This window comes from Dendrobates tinctorius, unplaced genomic scaffold, assembly GCF_039654945.1.
Source record: "Dendrobates tinctorius isolate UK_male_01 unplaced genomic scaffold, ASM3965494v1 ptg000090l, whole genome shotgun sequence".
NCBI lineage: Eukaryota > Metazoa > Chordata > Amphibia > Anura > Dendrobatidae > Dendrobates > Dendrobates tinctorius.
This window is the reverse complement of record NW_027361758.1, coordinates 5,546,604-5,562,537: the sequence shown is the minus strand read 5'-3', so window position 1 is coordinate 5,562,537 and position 15,934 is coordinate 5,546,604. Positions and strand designations below refer to the sequence as shown.

The following is a 15,934-nucleotide window of genomic DNA, read 5'->3' as shown; positions in this document are numbered from 1 at the left end:
TGCGAGTAGTCGGTCAGTACCTCCGTGGTGTGTCTGTTGTCGCCCAAAAACATCTTTAAAACAGCCTGCTGACGCTTACCACTAGCTGATCGGTAGTGGGACACCTCGTGTGCAACACTGGCAGCTGCGGATAGAGTGCTCGTGTGACTGGGCTCCGTCGACGAGCTTTCGCTTCTGTAGGAAGAGGAGGAGGGTCGAAAGGCTACAGCCAACTGTTTCCTATACCGTGGGCTAGGCAGCACTGTCCCACCGCCGCTGTCCCCTGTGGAGCCTGCAACTACCACATTAACCCAGTGCGTAGTGATGCACATGTAATGGCCATGGCCATGCCTACTGGTCCATGCATCTGTTGTGAGGTGCACCTTTCCACTCACTGATTGTTTGAGTGCATGGACAATGCGGTCTTTCACATGCAGGTGGAGGGCAGGGATGGCTTTTCTAGAAAGGAAGTGCTGACTGGGTAGGTCATAGCGTGGGACAGCGTAGGCCATGAGCTCTCGGAACGCTTTGCTTTCAACCAAACGGAAGGGCATCATCTCTAATGAGATCAGTTTGGCAATGTAGGTGTTCAAAGCCAGTGTACACGGATGAGAGGATGGGTTCTTTCTTGTCCTACTCAGAGTGTCTGCTAGGGTGAGCTGGACTTGACAGCTGCATATGGGGGAACTAGCGGTGGACATGACGGACTAAGAGGGGGTTGGTGATGGTGGTGATGGCCTAGATTCAGTCTTTCATGGCAAAATCATTGTGATTCCCTTACTGCTTTGGCCTTGCGACGACACCTCAACATTTCTTGGTGGTGTGCTTACCGATGGGCTTACGGTGGGGGAAGCGATGGAGCGTTGCTGGCTACCTTCAGTCGGAGCAGGTGCACATGTGCTACCTGAGGTTTTGTAGTCCGTCCATGCTTGCGAGTGCATGGTGATTAAATGTCTAGGCATGCAACTGGTATTCAAATTTCGAAGATTTTTCCCTCGGCTAAAGGTCCTTCCGCACTTCTTACAGATTATCTTTGCCTCATCAATAGGATTTTGGTCAAAAAAGTGCCACACTGCACTCTTCCTACTATGGTATAAATTTTCAGGGCTTGCATGCTGTGCTAATTTTACCATCTGGCCAAGCTATCTTGCAACTCTTTTTTTGTTTTTTTACCACGTTTTTGGACAGCTACGGGCCTGCCAGATAACCGCTGCTGCGAAGTCGATGCCTGCTGCGGATCCTTCTGAGCTATTGCCAGCGGCACCCTCTTCCCCCAATGGATGCCAATCCGGGTCAACAACTGGCTCATCCATCACCTCCTCTTCAATTTCATTGCACCTTCCTCTGTGTCACCGTGTAAGGTGGTATAGTATGCGGGAAGTGGCACCTGAGTTTCATCAGGGTCAGATTCTGGCTCAGTAGACTGCGAGGGCAATGTAGTGCTCTGGGTCAATGTACCAGCAGAATAATTTAGCAGTGGCTGTGCATCAGTGCACTCCATGTCAGATTCATCTTGGACTGGTGAATTCAGGATTTGACTTGATAACCCAGGCATGGTATGTGAAAAGAGCTCCATGGAGTAATCTGAAGTATGGCCTGCCGCATCCTTCACTTTTGGTAGGGGTGAAGGACACAAGGAAAGGTGTTGTTCCTGATCAGGAGCCTGCACTGACGACTCAGTGCTTGCATCTTTTGAAACTTCAGAAGAGGAGACGATAGAGCTGGAGGCTGTTTCGACAATGTAAGTCAAAACCTGTTCCTGATGCTCCGGCTTTAAAAGCGGTTTACCTACTCCCAGAAAAGGGAGCCTTCCAGGCCTTCTTGAGCTAGACGATGTCGCAGGCTCAACACCTCCTGCCTTAGGTGCTATTGTGCTTTTGGCACTACCAGAAGATGCACCACCATCAGTACCAGCTGGCCCCCCCACCCACATCCGCAGCCTCTTCCACCATACTTCCTCATGTTTGAGAAAATGTACCAAAAATACCAGCAGATATATGGTACTGTATCAGAAGCATACAGCTGTATACGGTGAAGGGGAAATTTGTAAATCTCCGTATATATTTCAGGAGTCACACACAAACGCTCTCAGGCTCAGTATGGATTAGACAAGAATATAAAAAGCTGAAAAAGGGTACCGTATCAGAAGATACCAGGTATGTATAGTGTTGCGGTAATTGTAAATCTCCGTGTCATGATCCCAGTGCAGGTTTTTGAGCTGCACGTCAGGGGTTAATGTCTGGAGCTCAGTGCAGGTTTTGACCTGCACACCTCGGGTTAATGATTGTGGCCTCTTTTTGGTTCTGGGAGAGCTTCTTAAACCCCTGGGAAGCTCCAACCCCTGTCAGTTATACTTTTGCCTTTGGCCGAGTGTGGTGACCTCCGTGTGCCTGTGCCTGTTCGTTGTTATAGCTTGTTTATATGGTTCTGACCCGGTTCTGTTCCCCGTTGTGAGTTTGCCTGTTGATTCGGTACCGCGCTATCATCTCTGTGTATGACTCGTTGCCTGTTATCTGACTACTCTCTGCTCGCCCCTCTTGTACCTCGCAGCTATCTCTGTGTATGAGTCATTGGCTACAAACTGACTATCCTCCCTGTCTATGCCCCTTGGTAAATTTGTCTCGCAGTTACCCTGCTAGGAGTTCTCTTGCAGCTCCTAGCTCTCTGGAGCTTAGACCATGCCCCCAGCAGTCACGTGCTTTAGGTCCTGCTGCTCTGAAGTACGCACCTACTCGTCTGCTGCCCACTCCACAGGTATTATTGAGCACAGTTCGCTTTACTCAGGACACGCGCACTGGCTCAGTGAGCAAGTTCAGTGCGGTGTTCCTGACACTCCGTATGTATATTTCAGGAGTCATACACAGACGCTCTCAGGCTCAGTATGGATTAGACAAGAATATAGAAAGCTGAAAAAGGGTTCTGTATCACAAGCGTACAGCTGTATACAGTCTAGGGGTAATTGTAAATCTCCGTATATATTTCCGGAGTCACACACAGATAGCATGTATTTGTCCGTGATACCAGTCGGTACATAGTAGTAGTGTGAGGAGCGTACAGCTCTATACCGTGTGGGGAAAAAATGAACGCTCGGTAAGTGGGCAGAAAAAAAAAATAAAAGTATTAGTGCTGTGTAAAAAGCAGTGTACACACAGCAATACAACTAGCAGGCAGCCTATTAACCAGCTCTGCTGCTGCACTAAAGAAAATCCTCCCCTGTCACTGGCAGGCAGCCTAATAACCAGCGCTGCTGCACACAACAAAATTTTCCCCTGTCACTGCACACTAACTGTACAGCACAATTGCTAACAACAGCACAAGCACAGAATCACTTTTCTTTCCTGCCTAACTTTCTCCCAACTGAGAAGCAGCAGCAGCAACCTCTCCCTACGCTAAGATCGGCAGAAGTAAAATGGCTGTCAGGGCTTTTATAGCCACTGACGCCACACAAAGCAAGCCATTCACTGCAATGCCCTTCGCTAAGATGGTGGTGGCCGCTGCCCATGTCATCTCGTTGCCCACAGTGTGCGTATTTGCTCGTTGGCTGAGAAAAGGCTCCTGCAAGCATTATGGGAAACGCGACTTTGGCGCTCGGGTCGACGACCGCATGGCCGACTTCCCGTGCCCATATACCCATCACACATCCTCCATCCCATAGTCCCGTGCCCATATACCCGTCATACATATTCTCCATCCCATAGTCCCGTGCCCATATACCCATCACACATCCTCCATCCCATAGTCCCGTGCCCATATACCCGTCATACATATCCTCCATCCCATAGTCCAGTGCCCATATACCCATCACACATCCTCCATCCCATAGTCCCGTGCCCATATACCCGTCATACATATTCTCCATCCCATAGTCCCGTGCCCATATACCCGTCATACATATCCTCCATCCCATAGTCCAGTGCCCATATACCCATCACACATCCTCCATCCCATAGTCCCGTGCCCATATACCCGTCATACATATCCTCCATCCCATAGTCCCGTGCCCATATACCCGTCATACATATTCTCCATCCCATAGTCCCGTGTCCATATACCCGTCATACATATTCTCCATCCCATAGTCCAGTGCCCATATACCCATCACACATCCTCCATCCCATAGTCCCGTGCCCATATACCCGTCATACATATCCACCATCCCATAGGCCCGTGCCCATATACCCGTCATACATATCCTCCATCCCACAGTCCAGTGCCCATATACCCTTCATACATATCCTCCATCCCACAGTCCAGTGCCCATATACCCATCACACATCCTCCATCCCATAGTCAACCATTATGACATCATAATGAGCGGCGGGGCTTGATGACATCAGCGTCGCCATGGCAACCATTGTGACATCATTATGAGGGGTGGGGCTTGATACGCACACACTGTTTCCCCAGTATGTAGATGGGGCATTATGACATCATAATGAGGGGCGGGGCTTGATGCGCACACACTTTTTCCCCAGTATGTAGATAGGGGCAAAATTGTTTGGTGAATTGGAACGCGCGGGGTTAAAATTTCGCCTCTCAACATAGCTTAGGACGCTCTCGGGGTCCAGACGTGTGACTGTGCCAAATTTTGTAGCTGTAGCTGCGACGGTGCGGATGCCTATCCTGGACATACACACATACATACACACATACAGTACATACATACACACTTTGAGCTTTATATATTAGATTGCAGACACCTTTGATTTGTTAAGGTGTATTTTTCATATTAATATAACTTAAAAATCTGGTTTTATGTATTTTTAATGTCACTTTTTTAAAAAAATATTTTGGTTTGAATAACTGTTCTTAGTTTCTTTTTCTTTTTTTTTTTTTTCCATTTTCGAACTCCCCTAGGACTGGAGAGAATTCGGGTCAATCCCAATGCAGCCAGACCAGCAAAAAGAAGTCTTGGCAAATTACTTGCGTTCTAATTTCCCTGATGTAAGTATCTATTTAAATGCATGTGCATATGACTGCTTAAATGTTAAACCCCTTGGTGACAGCGATTATTGACCTCAATGACCTCAAGCCAAATTTTATAATTCTGACTGACCAATGTCATCTTATGTGATTATAACTGACAATAAGTGAAAAAAGAGGTTAGCTCCTCCTCCGCCGTATACACCCTCGCCCCTATTGCGGGCAGAAATCAGTTTTTTGCTTAGTGTCCATGGAGGCACATGTCTGGTTTTTTGCTCCAGACTTTTTCCATGAAGATTAGACAGGGGCAACGGATCCTATTGAAAGGGTCCGATTTCCCCAAGCCAACAACGGGCGAGCACGTGCGAGTGTCCCTCCACGTATTCTCTCCCGTGACGTGGGACACGATGCCGGACTTAGACCTGACCACCCCTAGGTATTGAAATCATGGGCTGTACAGAGGCACAAGACTAGTCGGTGCGGCCCCCACTTCTCCACCAATGCTTAGACTGCGGTGCTGCAAGGCGGCGGACGGTCCTCCTCACCCCCTGAAGGGGTTAGATGGAGCTAGGGTGCCTGCACCGTCCTATTTTTCAAGGCCCCCTCACATACCTGAGCTGGGAAGCCAAAGAGGATCGTCAGTGAGGAAAGGCCATGGGAGGGCTCCTGCGGCGAAGATCCGGGGCTGGAGCCCTTAGCCGGTGGATGCCACCGGCCATTCTTGGCTGAGTGTGGCTGCAGATGGAAAGCGTGGTGCGGAGCAGCCCGCGCCAGTAAGTAGCGCCAGTTTTTGCGGCGCCATGGAAGGTACACGCCCCCCCGTCGGGGCAGGGGATAAATTGAGGCTGCGGGTTTAGCCGGAGGTAGGCCGCGGCCGGAAGTTCCGCCTCCGGGCCGCGCGTCACTTCCGGCGTCCTGCCCCCAGGCCTGGGCGGCGGTGGATAAATTTAGTCCCCGGCTTCGGAGCGCGGCTAGGCCGCAGAGCCAGAAGTACCGCCCCTGGAGCGTTTTATATGCTGGCGGCCCGCCCCACAGCTGGTGGTGCGCGATTTTGGTGTGGAGGCGTCCAGGAACTTGGGGGCATAGGACTGGGGTAAGTGCTGCCCGAGCAGCCACACTACAGGGAAGACGAGGTGCTACCTCCTCCCCCCCTCCCCAGCAGCGGACAGATACAGCATGTCCAAAATAGCAAAGACGCACACTTTTTTTATGCTGCATGCATCTCTTGTCGGGCTGCATTTCCTCGGGCACAGAGCAAGCGATTATGCGATGCCTGCGAGTCCGAACGCGCCCAGGAGCCCTCGACTGCGACCAAGGTCCCGAACCCCCCCGGAGTGGGCCCTATCACTGTCACAGTCCATGGCGTCACTTACGAGAGCAATCGAGTCCCTTCAGGCCCCAGATAGGGGCAGGGACAGTGGCTCGCCGGCCTTAGAGGGAATCTCCACCTCACTAGAGCCTTCGGCCTGCAGGGGCCGCTCTCATTCCAGGCAGACCCGGGGGAAGAGAATCCACGTGGTGTCGCCCATTCCATCCGGTGCTTTGGCATCCGTAAGTTCTGCTTCTCGCTCCCCGTTGCCAGTGGTTGATAGCGAGCAGACCTCAGATTTCGACTCAAACGGGAGTCTTGACCTGGATGCTCCAGGGTCACGTGAGACAGTGGACAGCCTCATAGAATGTGACATCCATCTGCGAGTCTGGGCTGCAGTAAGATAGCACCCCGAGCAACCCCGATACCCTTTACCCCTATGCAGGGATCTGGATTTACAGCAGAGCCCAGGAGGTGCTGTCTGAATAGGAGCAGCGGACCAGAGCAGGACGGTCGCCAGGAAGGGGTTAAAAAACGGGACCAAAAGCGCAGTCAGGAATCCAAGTCTAAACCAGGCAGGCAGCAGAGGTACAAAAACAGCAGACAGTAGCAGAGTCAAATCCAGGCCAAGGTCAGAGTCATAAACCGGGAGGGAGGCAGAGGTACAAAATCGTTAGGCACTCGCAGCGTCAAAAACCAGGCCAAGGTCAAAGTCGTAAACCAGGAGGGCGGCAGAGGTACAAAATCGTCAGGCAGGAGCAGAGTCAGAAATCCAGGCAAAAGGTCAGAGTCAAAGGTAGCAAATAACAAACTAGCATACTGGGGAAACCAAGACTATATCTGGCGGCCTGCAAGACAGGCCCCATGGTATTTGAAGGATCAGGCTATCCCTCACAGGCTCACAGTCTGATGATGTCATTTGGACCGCCCCCAGGCCTAGGCCAGATGGTGATGCACCAACCCTTTCATGACTGACAGAGGAGCGGAGCCTGCGCCCACCAGATGCCTGCGCAGGAGCCCCTTCTCTGTCACCACCACCCACGGGGGAACCACGGCGCCTCCTAGTGGCCGAGGCCGGAACAGTCGTCCCCGAGTCAGACGGCGACGTGACCGTCCGGCGCCTCCCAGTGGTTGAGACGAGAACAGCAGTCCCTGTATCTGACGGTGACATGACATAGAAGCCGTCAATCAGACCTTGGGGATTGAGGATGATCCCGCAGCAGCTACAGGGCATAAGGTGGCGTTTAAGCGAATGAAGTGGCCGCACAGAATTTTTTCCTCTCACCCTGAGTTTGAGGACATAGTGCAGCGACACAGGGAACGACCAGACAGGCGTTTCTCGGGTCAAAAGGCACTCGAAGCAAGGTATCAATTTGTCCCGGACCTCCGTAAAAAATGGACAGAATCTCCGATGGTGGATCCACCGGTGTCACGCCTAGCCACTAAAACTCTGATATCCGTACCTAGAGGTTCCTCTATTAAGGATCCCATGGATCGCCTCATAGAGAGCTTGGCTCGCTCAGTATATGAGGCGTCAGGATCAGCGCTCTCTCCCTCGTTCGCAGCAACTTGGGTAGCCAAGGCCATGATCTCATGGTCAAAATCATTAAACAAGGTCGCGCAGGAGCAAGAGCTACCTGCAGAGATATCAGAGATCGCGAGTCAGATCACGATGGCCGGAGACTACGTAATCAATGCATCTTTGGATGTGGCCAATTGTTCGGCACTTGCTGCCGCTAACGCAATTTCTATCAGAAGAGCTCTATGGTTAAGGACATGGCGGGCCGATTCTACTTCCAAGAAGTCCTTGACTTCCCTGCCCTATCAGTGCAGCCGTCTATTTGAGGAGAAGTTAGATCAACTTATCTCCGACTCCACAGGAGGAAAGAGCGGTTTTCTCCCTCAGCAAAAGGTCAAACCACCTTTTCGCCACCCTTTTCAGGCATGTTTTCGGGCCTTTCGCAACCCCGGGTGGACCACAGCGGCCAATTCCACCGCTTGAGGCCGCCCCAACCAGGATAGGGAGCGGCAGGTCACCAGCAAGGTGGGCGGCCGACTACTCTGGTTTCGCCACGTCTGGTTCAGTGTCGCAGACGACGCATGGGTATAGGAGTTGGTGGCCTCGGGTTACAAAATAGAGTTTGTCAGAAACCCTCCAAAACGTTTTTTTCTTTCTCGTCTTCCCAGAGTGGATACTCAGGCAAGAGCTCTGTTGGGAGCCATCGAATCGCTCCAGCGCAACGGAGTCATTGTTCCCGTGCCAGAGCACGAAAGGGCTCAGGGTTTCTATTCCAACCTGTTTGCGGTTCCCAAAAAGGACGGGTCTGTCAGACCTGTTTTGGACCTCAAACTTCTGAACAAATTCATCAGGGTCAAACATTTCCGGATGGAGTCTCCGTTCAGTCATATAGGCCATGGAGCAGGGAGAATACTTGGCCTCGGTCGACATCCAGGACGCATATCTGCATATTCCCATCTTTCCTCCTCATCAAAGGTTCCTGCGTTTCGCCATCAACAGTCGACATTTTCAGTTCGTGGCGCTACCTTTCGGGTTAGCCATGGCTCCCAGAGTGTTCACAACGGTTATGGCAGTTGTTATGGCCATATTGCATTCTCGAGGCATAGTCTTCTTGCCTTACTTGGACAACCTATTGGTCAAGGGCCCTTCAAGACGGGCATGCGAGGGAAATGTCAACATCACGCTAGATACTCTTGCCCGCTTAGGGTAGTTGGTCAATGCGAAGAAGTCATCCCTTGTGCCAGCTCAGAGGATTTCCTTCTTAGGAATGGTCTTCGACACTTGCCGAGGGTTGGTGATTCTCCCTCAGGAAAAAGTCCTAGCTCTTCGGCAGGGAGTTCAGACTCTTCGCCAACCAGTCCCTCATACCTTTCGTTTCGGGATGAGGATTCTAGGAAGAATGGTGGCAGCAATACCGTTCGCCCAGTTCCATTTTCGCCCCCTGCAGCACGCTCTCTTGTCAGCCTGGGACAAGAATCCTTTCATGCTCCATCAGCGGTGCCGACTGTCCTCTCAACTCAGGCAGTCGCTCGGATGGTGGATAACCAGTTCCTCTCTGACCCAGGGGAAACCCTTCCCCCCAGACCATTGGTTGGTGATAACACCCGACGCCAGTCTCCTCGGCTGGGGAGCGGTGTTTCGCCACCACACGACCCAGGGACGGTGGTCGCCACAGGAGGCACGCCTCCCAATCAACTTATTGGAGATACGAGCAATTCGGCTGGCTATGCAGAAGTTTAATCACTTCTTAGCAGGCCGCCCCATCCGGATCCAATCGGACAACGCCACGGCGGTGGCTTACATAAATCACCAAGGGGGCACCCGCAGCAGAGCAACCATGCGCGAGGTGGGGCACGTTCTTCAGTGGGCCGAAGCAAACCACTCGGTGATTTCGGCAGTCCACATCCCGGGCGTGGAAAACTGGGCGGCAGACTTTCTCAGCCGGCAGGGTCTTGTGTCCGGAGAGTGGTCACTACATCCCGAGGTCTTCCAGCAGTTTTGTCAACGGTGGGTAACTCCAGATGTGGACCTGATGGCGTCCAGAGTGAACGCCAAGGTGCCCATATATGTCGCTCGGGCCAGGGACCCGCAAGTAATCGCTGTGGATGCGTTGGTTCTGCCATGGAACCAGTTCCGCCTCCCATATCTCTCTTCCCCACTGCCACTTCTCCCGAGAGTCATCAAGACAGAAGGAGTTCCGGCGATTCTGCTGGCCCCGGACTGGCCCCGTCGAGAGTGGTACGCAGATCTAATGCAGCTGCTCGCCGACGTTCCTTGGTGACTGACAGAGTGCCCAGATCTACTTTCTCAAGGGCCGATTTGCCACCCGAACTCAGGGGCCCAGTGTTTCACGGCATGGCCGTTGAATCTTGGATTCTAACCCAGGCAGGGTTTGGGAGCAAGGTGGTCGCTACAATGGTTAGCGCCCGGAAGCCTGCTTCAGCACGAATTTACCACCACACCTGGAAGGTGTTCTTTCCTTGTGTCAAGTCCAGAGTGTTTCTCCACTGAGATTCTCGATTCCCAACATCTTGGCCTTTCTCCAGTCGGGACTAGACTCAGGCTTGGCCCCAAGTTCCCTCAGGAGACAAATATCGGCCTTATCCGTCCTGTTCCAGTGCTGAATTGCTACCAATTTGCAGGTTAAGACTTTCATCCAGGGAGTCTCCCACTTGGTACCTCCCTATAAGGCGCCTATGGACGCCTGGAACCTTAACCTGATCCTAAGTGTTCTGCAGGAAGCTCCATTTGAACCACTTCAGGCTGTCTCTTTGAGGTACCTTTCCTGGAAAGTGGTGTTCCTAGTGGCCATCACTTCTATCAGGGGGGTTTCAGAGCTGGCGGCCCTATCCTGCCGAGCTCCGTTCCTCACTTTCCATAAGGATAAGGTGGTGCTCAGACCAGCCCCTCCTTTTCTGCCGAAAGTCGTGTCCTCATTTCACATTAATGAGGATGTTATCTTGCCTTCATTTTGTCGAGCATCGGTGCCCTGTGTGGAAAAGGCTCTTCACACGTTAGACCTGTTAAGAGCCCTCCGGAAGTACGTGTCGAGGACGGCACCCTTTTGTCAGACGGACACGCTGTTCGTGCTCCCCAAAGCCAGATGGATTCGTTTGACTATTCAGGAGTCCTACCGCATTAGAGGCACGCCGATTCCAGCAGGGATCAGAACGCACTCTACTCGGGCAATGGGCACCTCTTGGGCGCTTCGGCACCAGGCTTCGACGGAACAGGTTTGCAAAGCAGCAACCTGGTCCAGCCTGCACACATTTGCGAAACATTATAATATCCATACTCAAGCCTCGGCGGATGCGAGCCTGGGTAGAAGGATTCTCCAAGCAGCAGTAGCGCACCTTTAAACAAGAGGTGCATGTAGCTTGGATCGGTGAGTCAATCTCCCACCCAGGGACTGCTTTAGGATGTCCCACAGTATCTGTGTCCCCCAATGAGGTGAAGGAGAAACAGGGATTTTTGTGATAAACTCACCGTAAAATCCTTTTCTCCGAGACGCTCATTGGGGGACACAGCACCCACCCTATTACACATTTATTTATGTGATATAAGGGTGGTCATTTTTTCTGAACATGTTGTACCTGTATTAAGGCTGATTTTTTTTTTTTTAATTCATTTATTAAACCATAAGCAGTTATACAATACACACATTTAGTATATGATTTTAAGCTTGATACAAAATATACATATGTTCAAATAACTTGAAAATGTGAAGCATAATGTGTGCATCAATTGTACATAAATAAAGCAAAACATAATACCAATTCAATCACAATAGCGTTGTGTTATTATGCCAATAATAAAATCTGCCTAGCTTTTAAACCATACCTACGTCTACAAAAACACAAACTATTCCGCAGCCTACTTCCACATAATGAGCTGTTTACTGTGCGACATCTCTACTCTGCAAAGTGAGGTGAGAGGAGTTCCACCTCTCCCAAATCTTTTCGAATTTACCAGGGCACCCTCTATTTTGATACAGCGTACGTTCATATGGGATAATCGAATTTACCAAAGTGATCCAGGACCCAAGAGAAGGAGGTGAATTCCCCATCCACCGTAATGCTAGTACCTTTCGTGCCATAAACAGTGCCTCTCGCAGAAAAATCCCAACATAATGACCCCATGCCTCCTCATCCCATACTCCAAATAGACAGATCAGTGGCTCAAGGGGAACAGGGGTTTGCACCAAAATGTCAATAATGATGTCACCTCCCTCCAGTACTTCGCAACAACAGGACAACACCAGATCATATGGATAAAGTCTGCATCTATTGAGTGACATCTCAAACACTCCGATGACTGGTATCGGCCCATCTTAAAGAGTCGAATCGGAGTTAGATATGATTGATTAATAATATACAATTGTATCATCCTGTTGTCGGCAGACAGAGATACCCAGATTGGCGACTCCAGGATTTCTTCCCATTCCTCACCCTGTGTATCCGGGATGAGGCCCCCCATTTCTTCTTAACGGAATCCAAGGCACATTCTGTCCCCACTAACAACATATGTATATAGAGAGGAGATGAGACCTTGAGGACCCTGTGATTTGAGGATCCCTATCAAGGGTAGAGACGAAATGGCATTATTTATACCTATACATCTCATGTGTGATTGAAAAGCTGATCTTAGTTGTAAATAACGGAAAAATTGGGATCTCAGGACACTGCGATTAACTTGTAATTTCTCAAAGGACACCAAAGTTCCATGATCATATAGATCACCTATCGTAGAGACACTATACTGAACCCAAAACTCAGCGGATGGATGTTCAAGTAGCATCGGGAGGTAGTCATTATTCCATAGGGGAATTTCAGCTATAATATCCGCAAATCCAACCACCCCTTTAATCTGTCTCCATGTCGATCGTGCCAGACGAAGCAGACGTAACAGTCTCGAGACATTTATTTTCCTCATTTCCAAAAAACCCAGTGGGCAACTAATCCGTGCAGCATGAAGTAGATGACTCTCAGAATTTGGAAGATGACCTCCAGGCATCCATGTACTTATGACCTTGGCCTGTCCAGCAAAATAATATAAAAAGAAATTGGGTAATGCTGCCCCCCTCTCCCCACTTGGGCCTCTGTAAAGTGGTTAGCTTAAGTTTAGGCCTGGCTTTCCCCCAAATAAAGGATGTGGTTTGGGAATTCAGATTAGCAAAAAAGGATTGGGGCACCACTACCGCACTATGTTGAAAAAAGTAACTAAGCTTGGGGAGTAATATCATTTTAATTAAATTAATATGTCCGGCTACAGACAGTGGAAGTTTACTCCAGATGGCAAATTTACCTTTGACCATCTCCAGCAATGGTTGTATACTGAGTTGTTGATCAAATTTACTATTCTGAGAAATATGAATACCCAGATATTTAAAACAGGATACAATGGGCAGTAAGGAGAGAGTCTCAAGTCGTGGCATTGGAGTGTGGGAAAGAGGCATCAAAGCAGATTTCTCCCAATTTATATATAGGTCAGAATATTTACTGAATTTATTAATAGTAGTGATGACTCCTGTCAGAGTCTACTCCGCTTTGTCATAAATATCACCATATCGTCAGCATATAGGCCTATGGTATCCGTCCGACCTGCTATTTCTATACCAGCAACATTAGGGGAAGATCTTATACGAATTGCCAGTGCCTCAATAGCAAGAGCAAAAAGGGCCGGGAAAGGAGACACCCCTGACGAGTTCCCCTATGCAGTGAAAATGATTCAGATATGGAGTTATTTACGATGCCCCGGGCCTTGGGCTTCATGTATAAAACACTGACCCATTTTTGGAATCTATCACCAAATCCATACCTCTGCAAACATGCACGGAGAAAAGGCCATTCAAGAGAGTCAAAGGCCTTGGCCACATCCAGCGATGCCAATGCCCGTTCATTATCTGGTACCAGAGAGCTATATTGGACCACTGACTGGACTTGTCTGATATTAATGGAGGTGCTCTTACCAGGCATAAAACCAGTTTGGTCAGAGTGTACAAGATCTAATATGACTGAATTCACTCTTTTGGCCAAAATTTCCGTAAAAATTTTATAATCCAAATTTACTAGTGATATGGGCCTATAAGATCCACAATCTAAAGGGTCCTTCCCCTCCTTTTTAAGAACTATTATATTGGCCTCATAAAAGGACTCCGGCATGCATCCCCCCTCCCAAATCCCACGAAACTCTGTCAACAAAAGGGGCGCCAGTATATCCTGGTATTTCCTATATAATTCCACAGGAAATCCATCCGGCCCAGGGGCCTTCCTGGAGCCCATGTGTTTTATGGCATCCTCTACTTCCTCCAGAGTAAACTTAGCATCCATAAAGGCCTGCTGGGAAGAACTTAGCGTAGGAAACTCTATGTCTGACAAATAATTTTGACACTCCGGGCCATCCACATCAGTCTTAGAATTGTATAGTGAGCCATAATAGTCAGAAAAGCATTTCAGTATCTCCTCAGTTGAGGAAACCAAAGTACCACCCGAATCATGAATCTGTAGAATTGTGTTAGTCGCATTATGCTGTCGTACGCCAAAAATTTGCTTGCCTGCTTCCCCATCTCAAAATAAGACTGCCGGGCAAAAAATAATTTACGTTTCGACTTGTTGTCGGTGTACTGAGCATATAACCTTTGAGCAGTCAGCCATTCTTCCCTATTACTGTTAGTTTGATCAGATATATAGGCTGCCTCCGAATCTTTCAGACGTCGCTCCATCTCGCCATCCTCTTCCAATGTCACCCGTTTAATGTAAGAGATCGTAGAGGATAAACAACCCTGTAAATAAGCTTTAAGAGCATCCCAAAATACATTAATATCTCGGGGTTCAGGGTTGGACGAGACGAAGCAACGTAACTGATCTATCGTTCTATCAGGGGATGTTATCAACTTCAGCCAAAAAGGGTTCAACTTCCATGTTATCCTATTAGTCGATGGGCCATATTTAAGCTTAAGAATAACTGGGCTATGATCCGAAATCCCCCTACCTCCATGTTTAATATCATCTACCCACGCCGCCAGACTGCTGGATCCAAAAATGTAGTCTATGCGAGACAGAGAGTGTTTAGAGGAGGAATGTCAAGTATACTCCCTTGTCTTTGGATGGCGCACTCTCCAAAGATCCAGCCACTCACTACCCGCCATGAATTGTGACAGTTGGGATGTGCCCGGGGGGGGAACCCCACTCTGTACACCATCATCTAATCTCAATTTATCAAGATGGCTGTTAATGACCAAATTAAAATCTCCCATACAAATGACATGTGCATCTGGGTAATTCAAAGCGAAGCTCAATGCCTTCTGAATAATTGACATATTGGCCGGAGGGGGATTATAAATACAAAGAATAACATATTTCTGAGAGTTAATCAACGCATGCACAAACACAAATCGTCCCTCAGGGTCTTTCCGGGCCTCCCTGGCCTCCCACCGAACATCTTTATGAATTAGCAGTGAACCTCCCCTTGAATAGCTGGTGTGAAAAGCATGTATAAACCATTGCACCCACGGTTTCTGTACCCACCGAACCGTATCCCTGGTCAGGTGTGTCTCCACCAAAGCCAGAATGTGAGGACGGTAATGTCTAATTTGTGACAACACCTTAATTTTCTTTCGAGGGGTTTTTATGCCTCTTACGTTCCAAGTCATACAAATTAACTCAGAAACCATTCCTGTCCATCTGGATATGATGCATAATGGTACCCGAACCAAGTGCAGATATCCCACCCAGATAGCAAAATTGCCGTCGGCTGCGGCATTTACCTAAACAACTATAAAAAACAAAACTTTTGAAAAAGAAAAAAACAAAACAGGAACCTAGTAACATAGGAGCACAGTCTCACGCCCCCATCAAAAAATAAACAAGGGGATACCATCACTGAGCACAGCGTCCGGTATTGTTGATATCTGGGAATTCGCCGAGAGAGCTCCAATTAGACCTTTGATTGAAAGGATCCGAAGTAACAGCCGCCACATTAGGATTCCTTCGCAGGGGATCCCCCATGGGACCGCAGCCACTCTGTCGCCTCCGCCGGATCTGTGAAAAATACGGAGGAACCTTCATGAACAACCCGAAATCGGGCCGGATATATCATTGAGTATACAATGTTTCTGTCCCTGAGCCGTTTCTTGACCTCAATGAATTGTGCCCGCTGCTTCTGCAGTTCCATGGAAAAATCCGGAAAGATGGAAACGACAGCAT

The 15,934-nt window shown here is 49.3% G+C and overlaps 1 protein-coding gene across 1 annotated transcript in view; it reads left to right on the top strand.

Moving 5' to 3' along the window:
- LOC141098343 (zinc finger CCHC domain-containing protein 8-like) overlaps positions 1 to 15,934 on the top strand; it is a 236,587-nt gene that overhangs the window by 182,919 nt on the left and 37,734 nt on the right. The window contains exon 12 of the mRNA XM_073586030.1: positions 4,837 to 4,923. Within this exon, the coding sequence (XP_073442131.1) occupies positions 4,837 to 4,923 (87 nt within the window). The remainder of the gene's footprint in view (positions 1 to 4,836; positions 4,924 to 15,934) is intronic.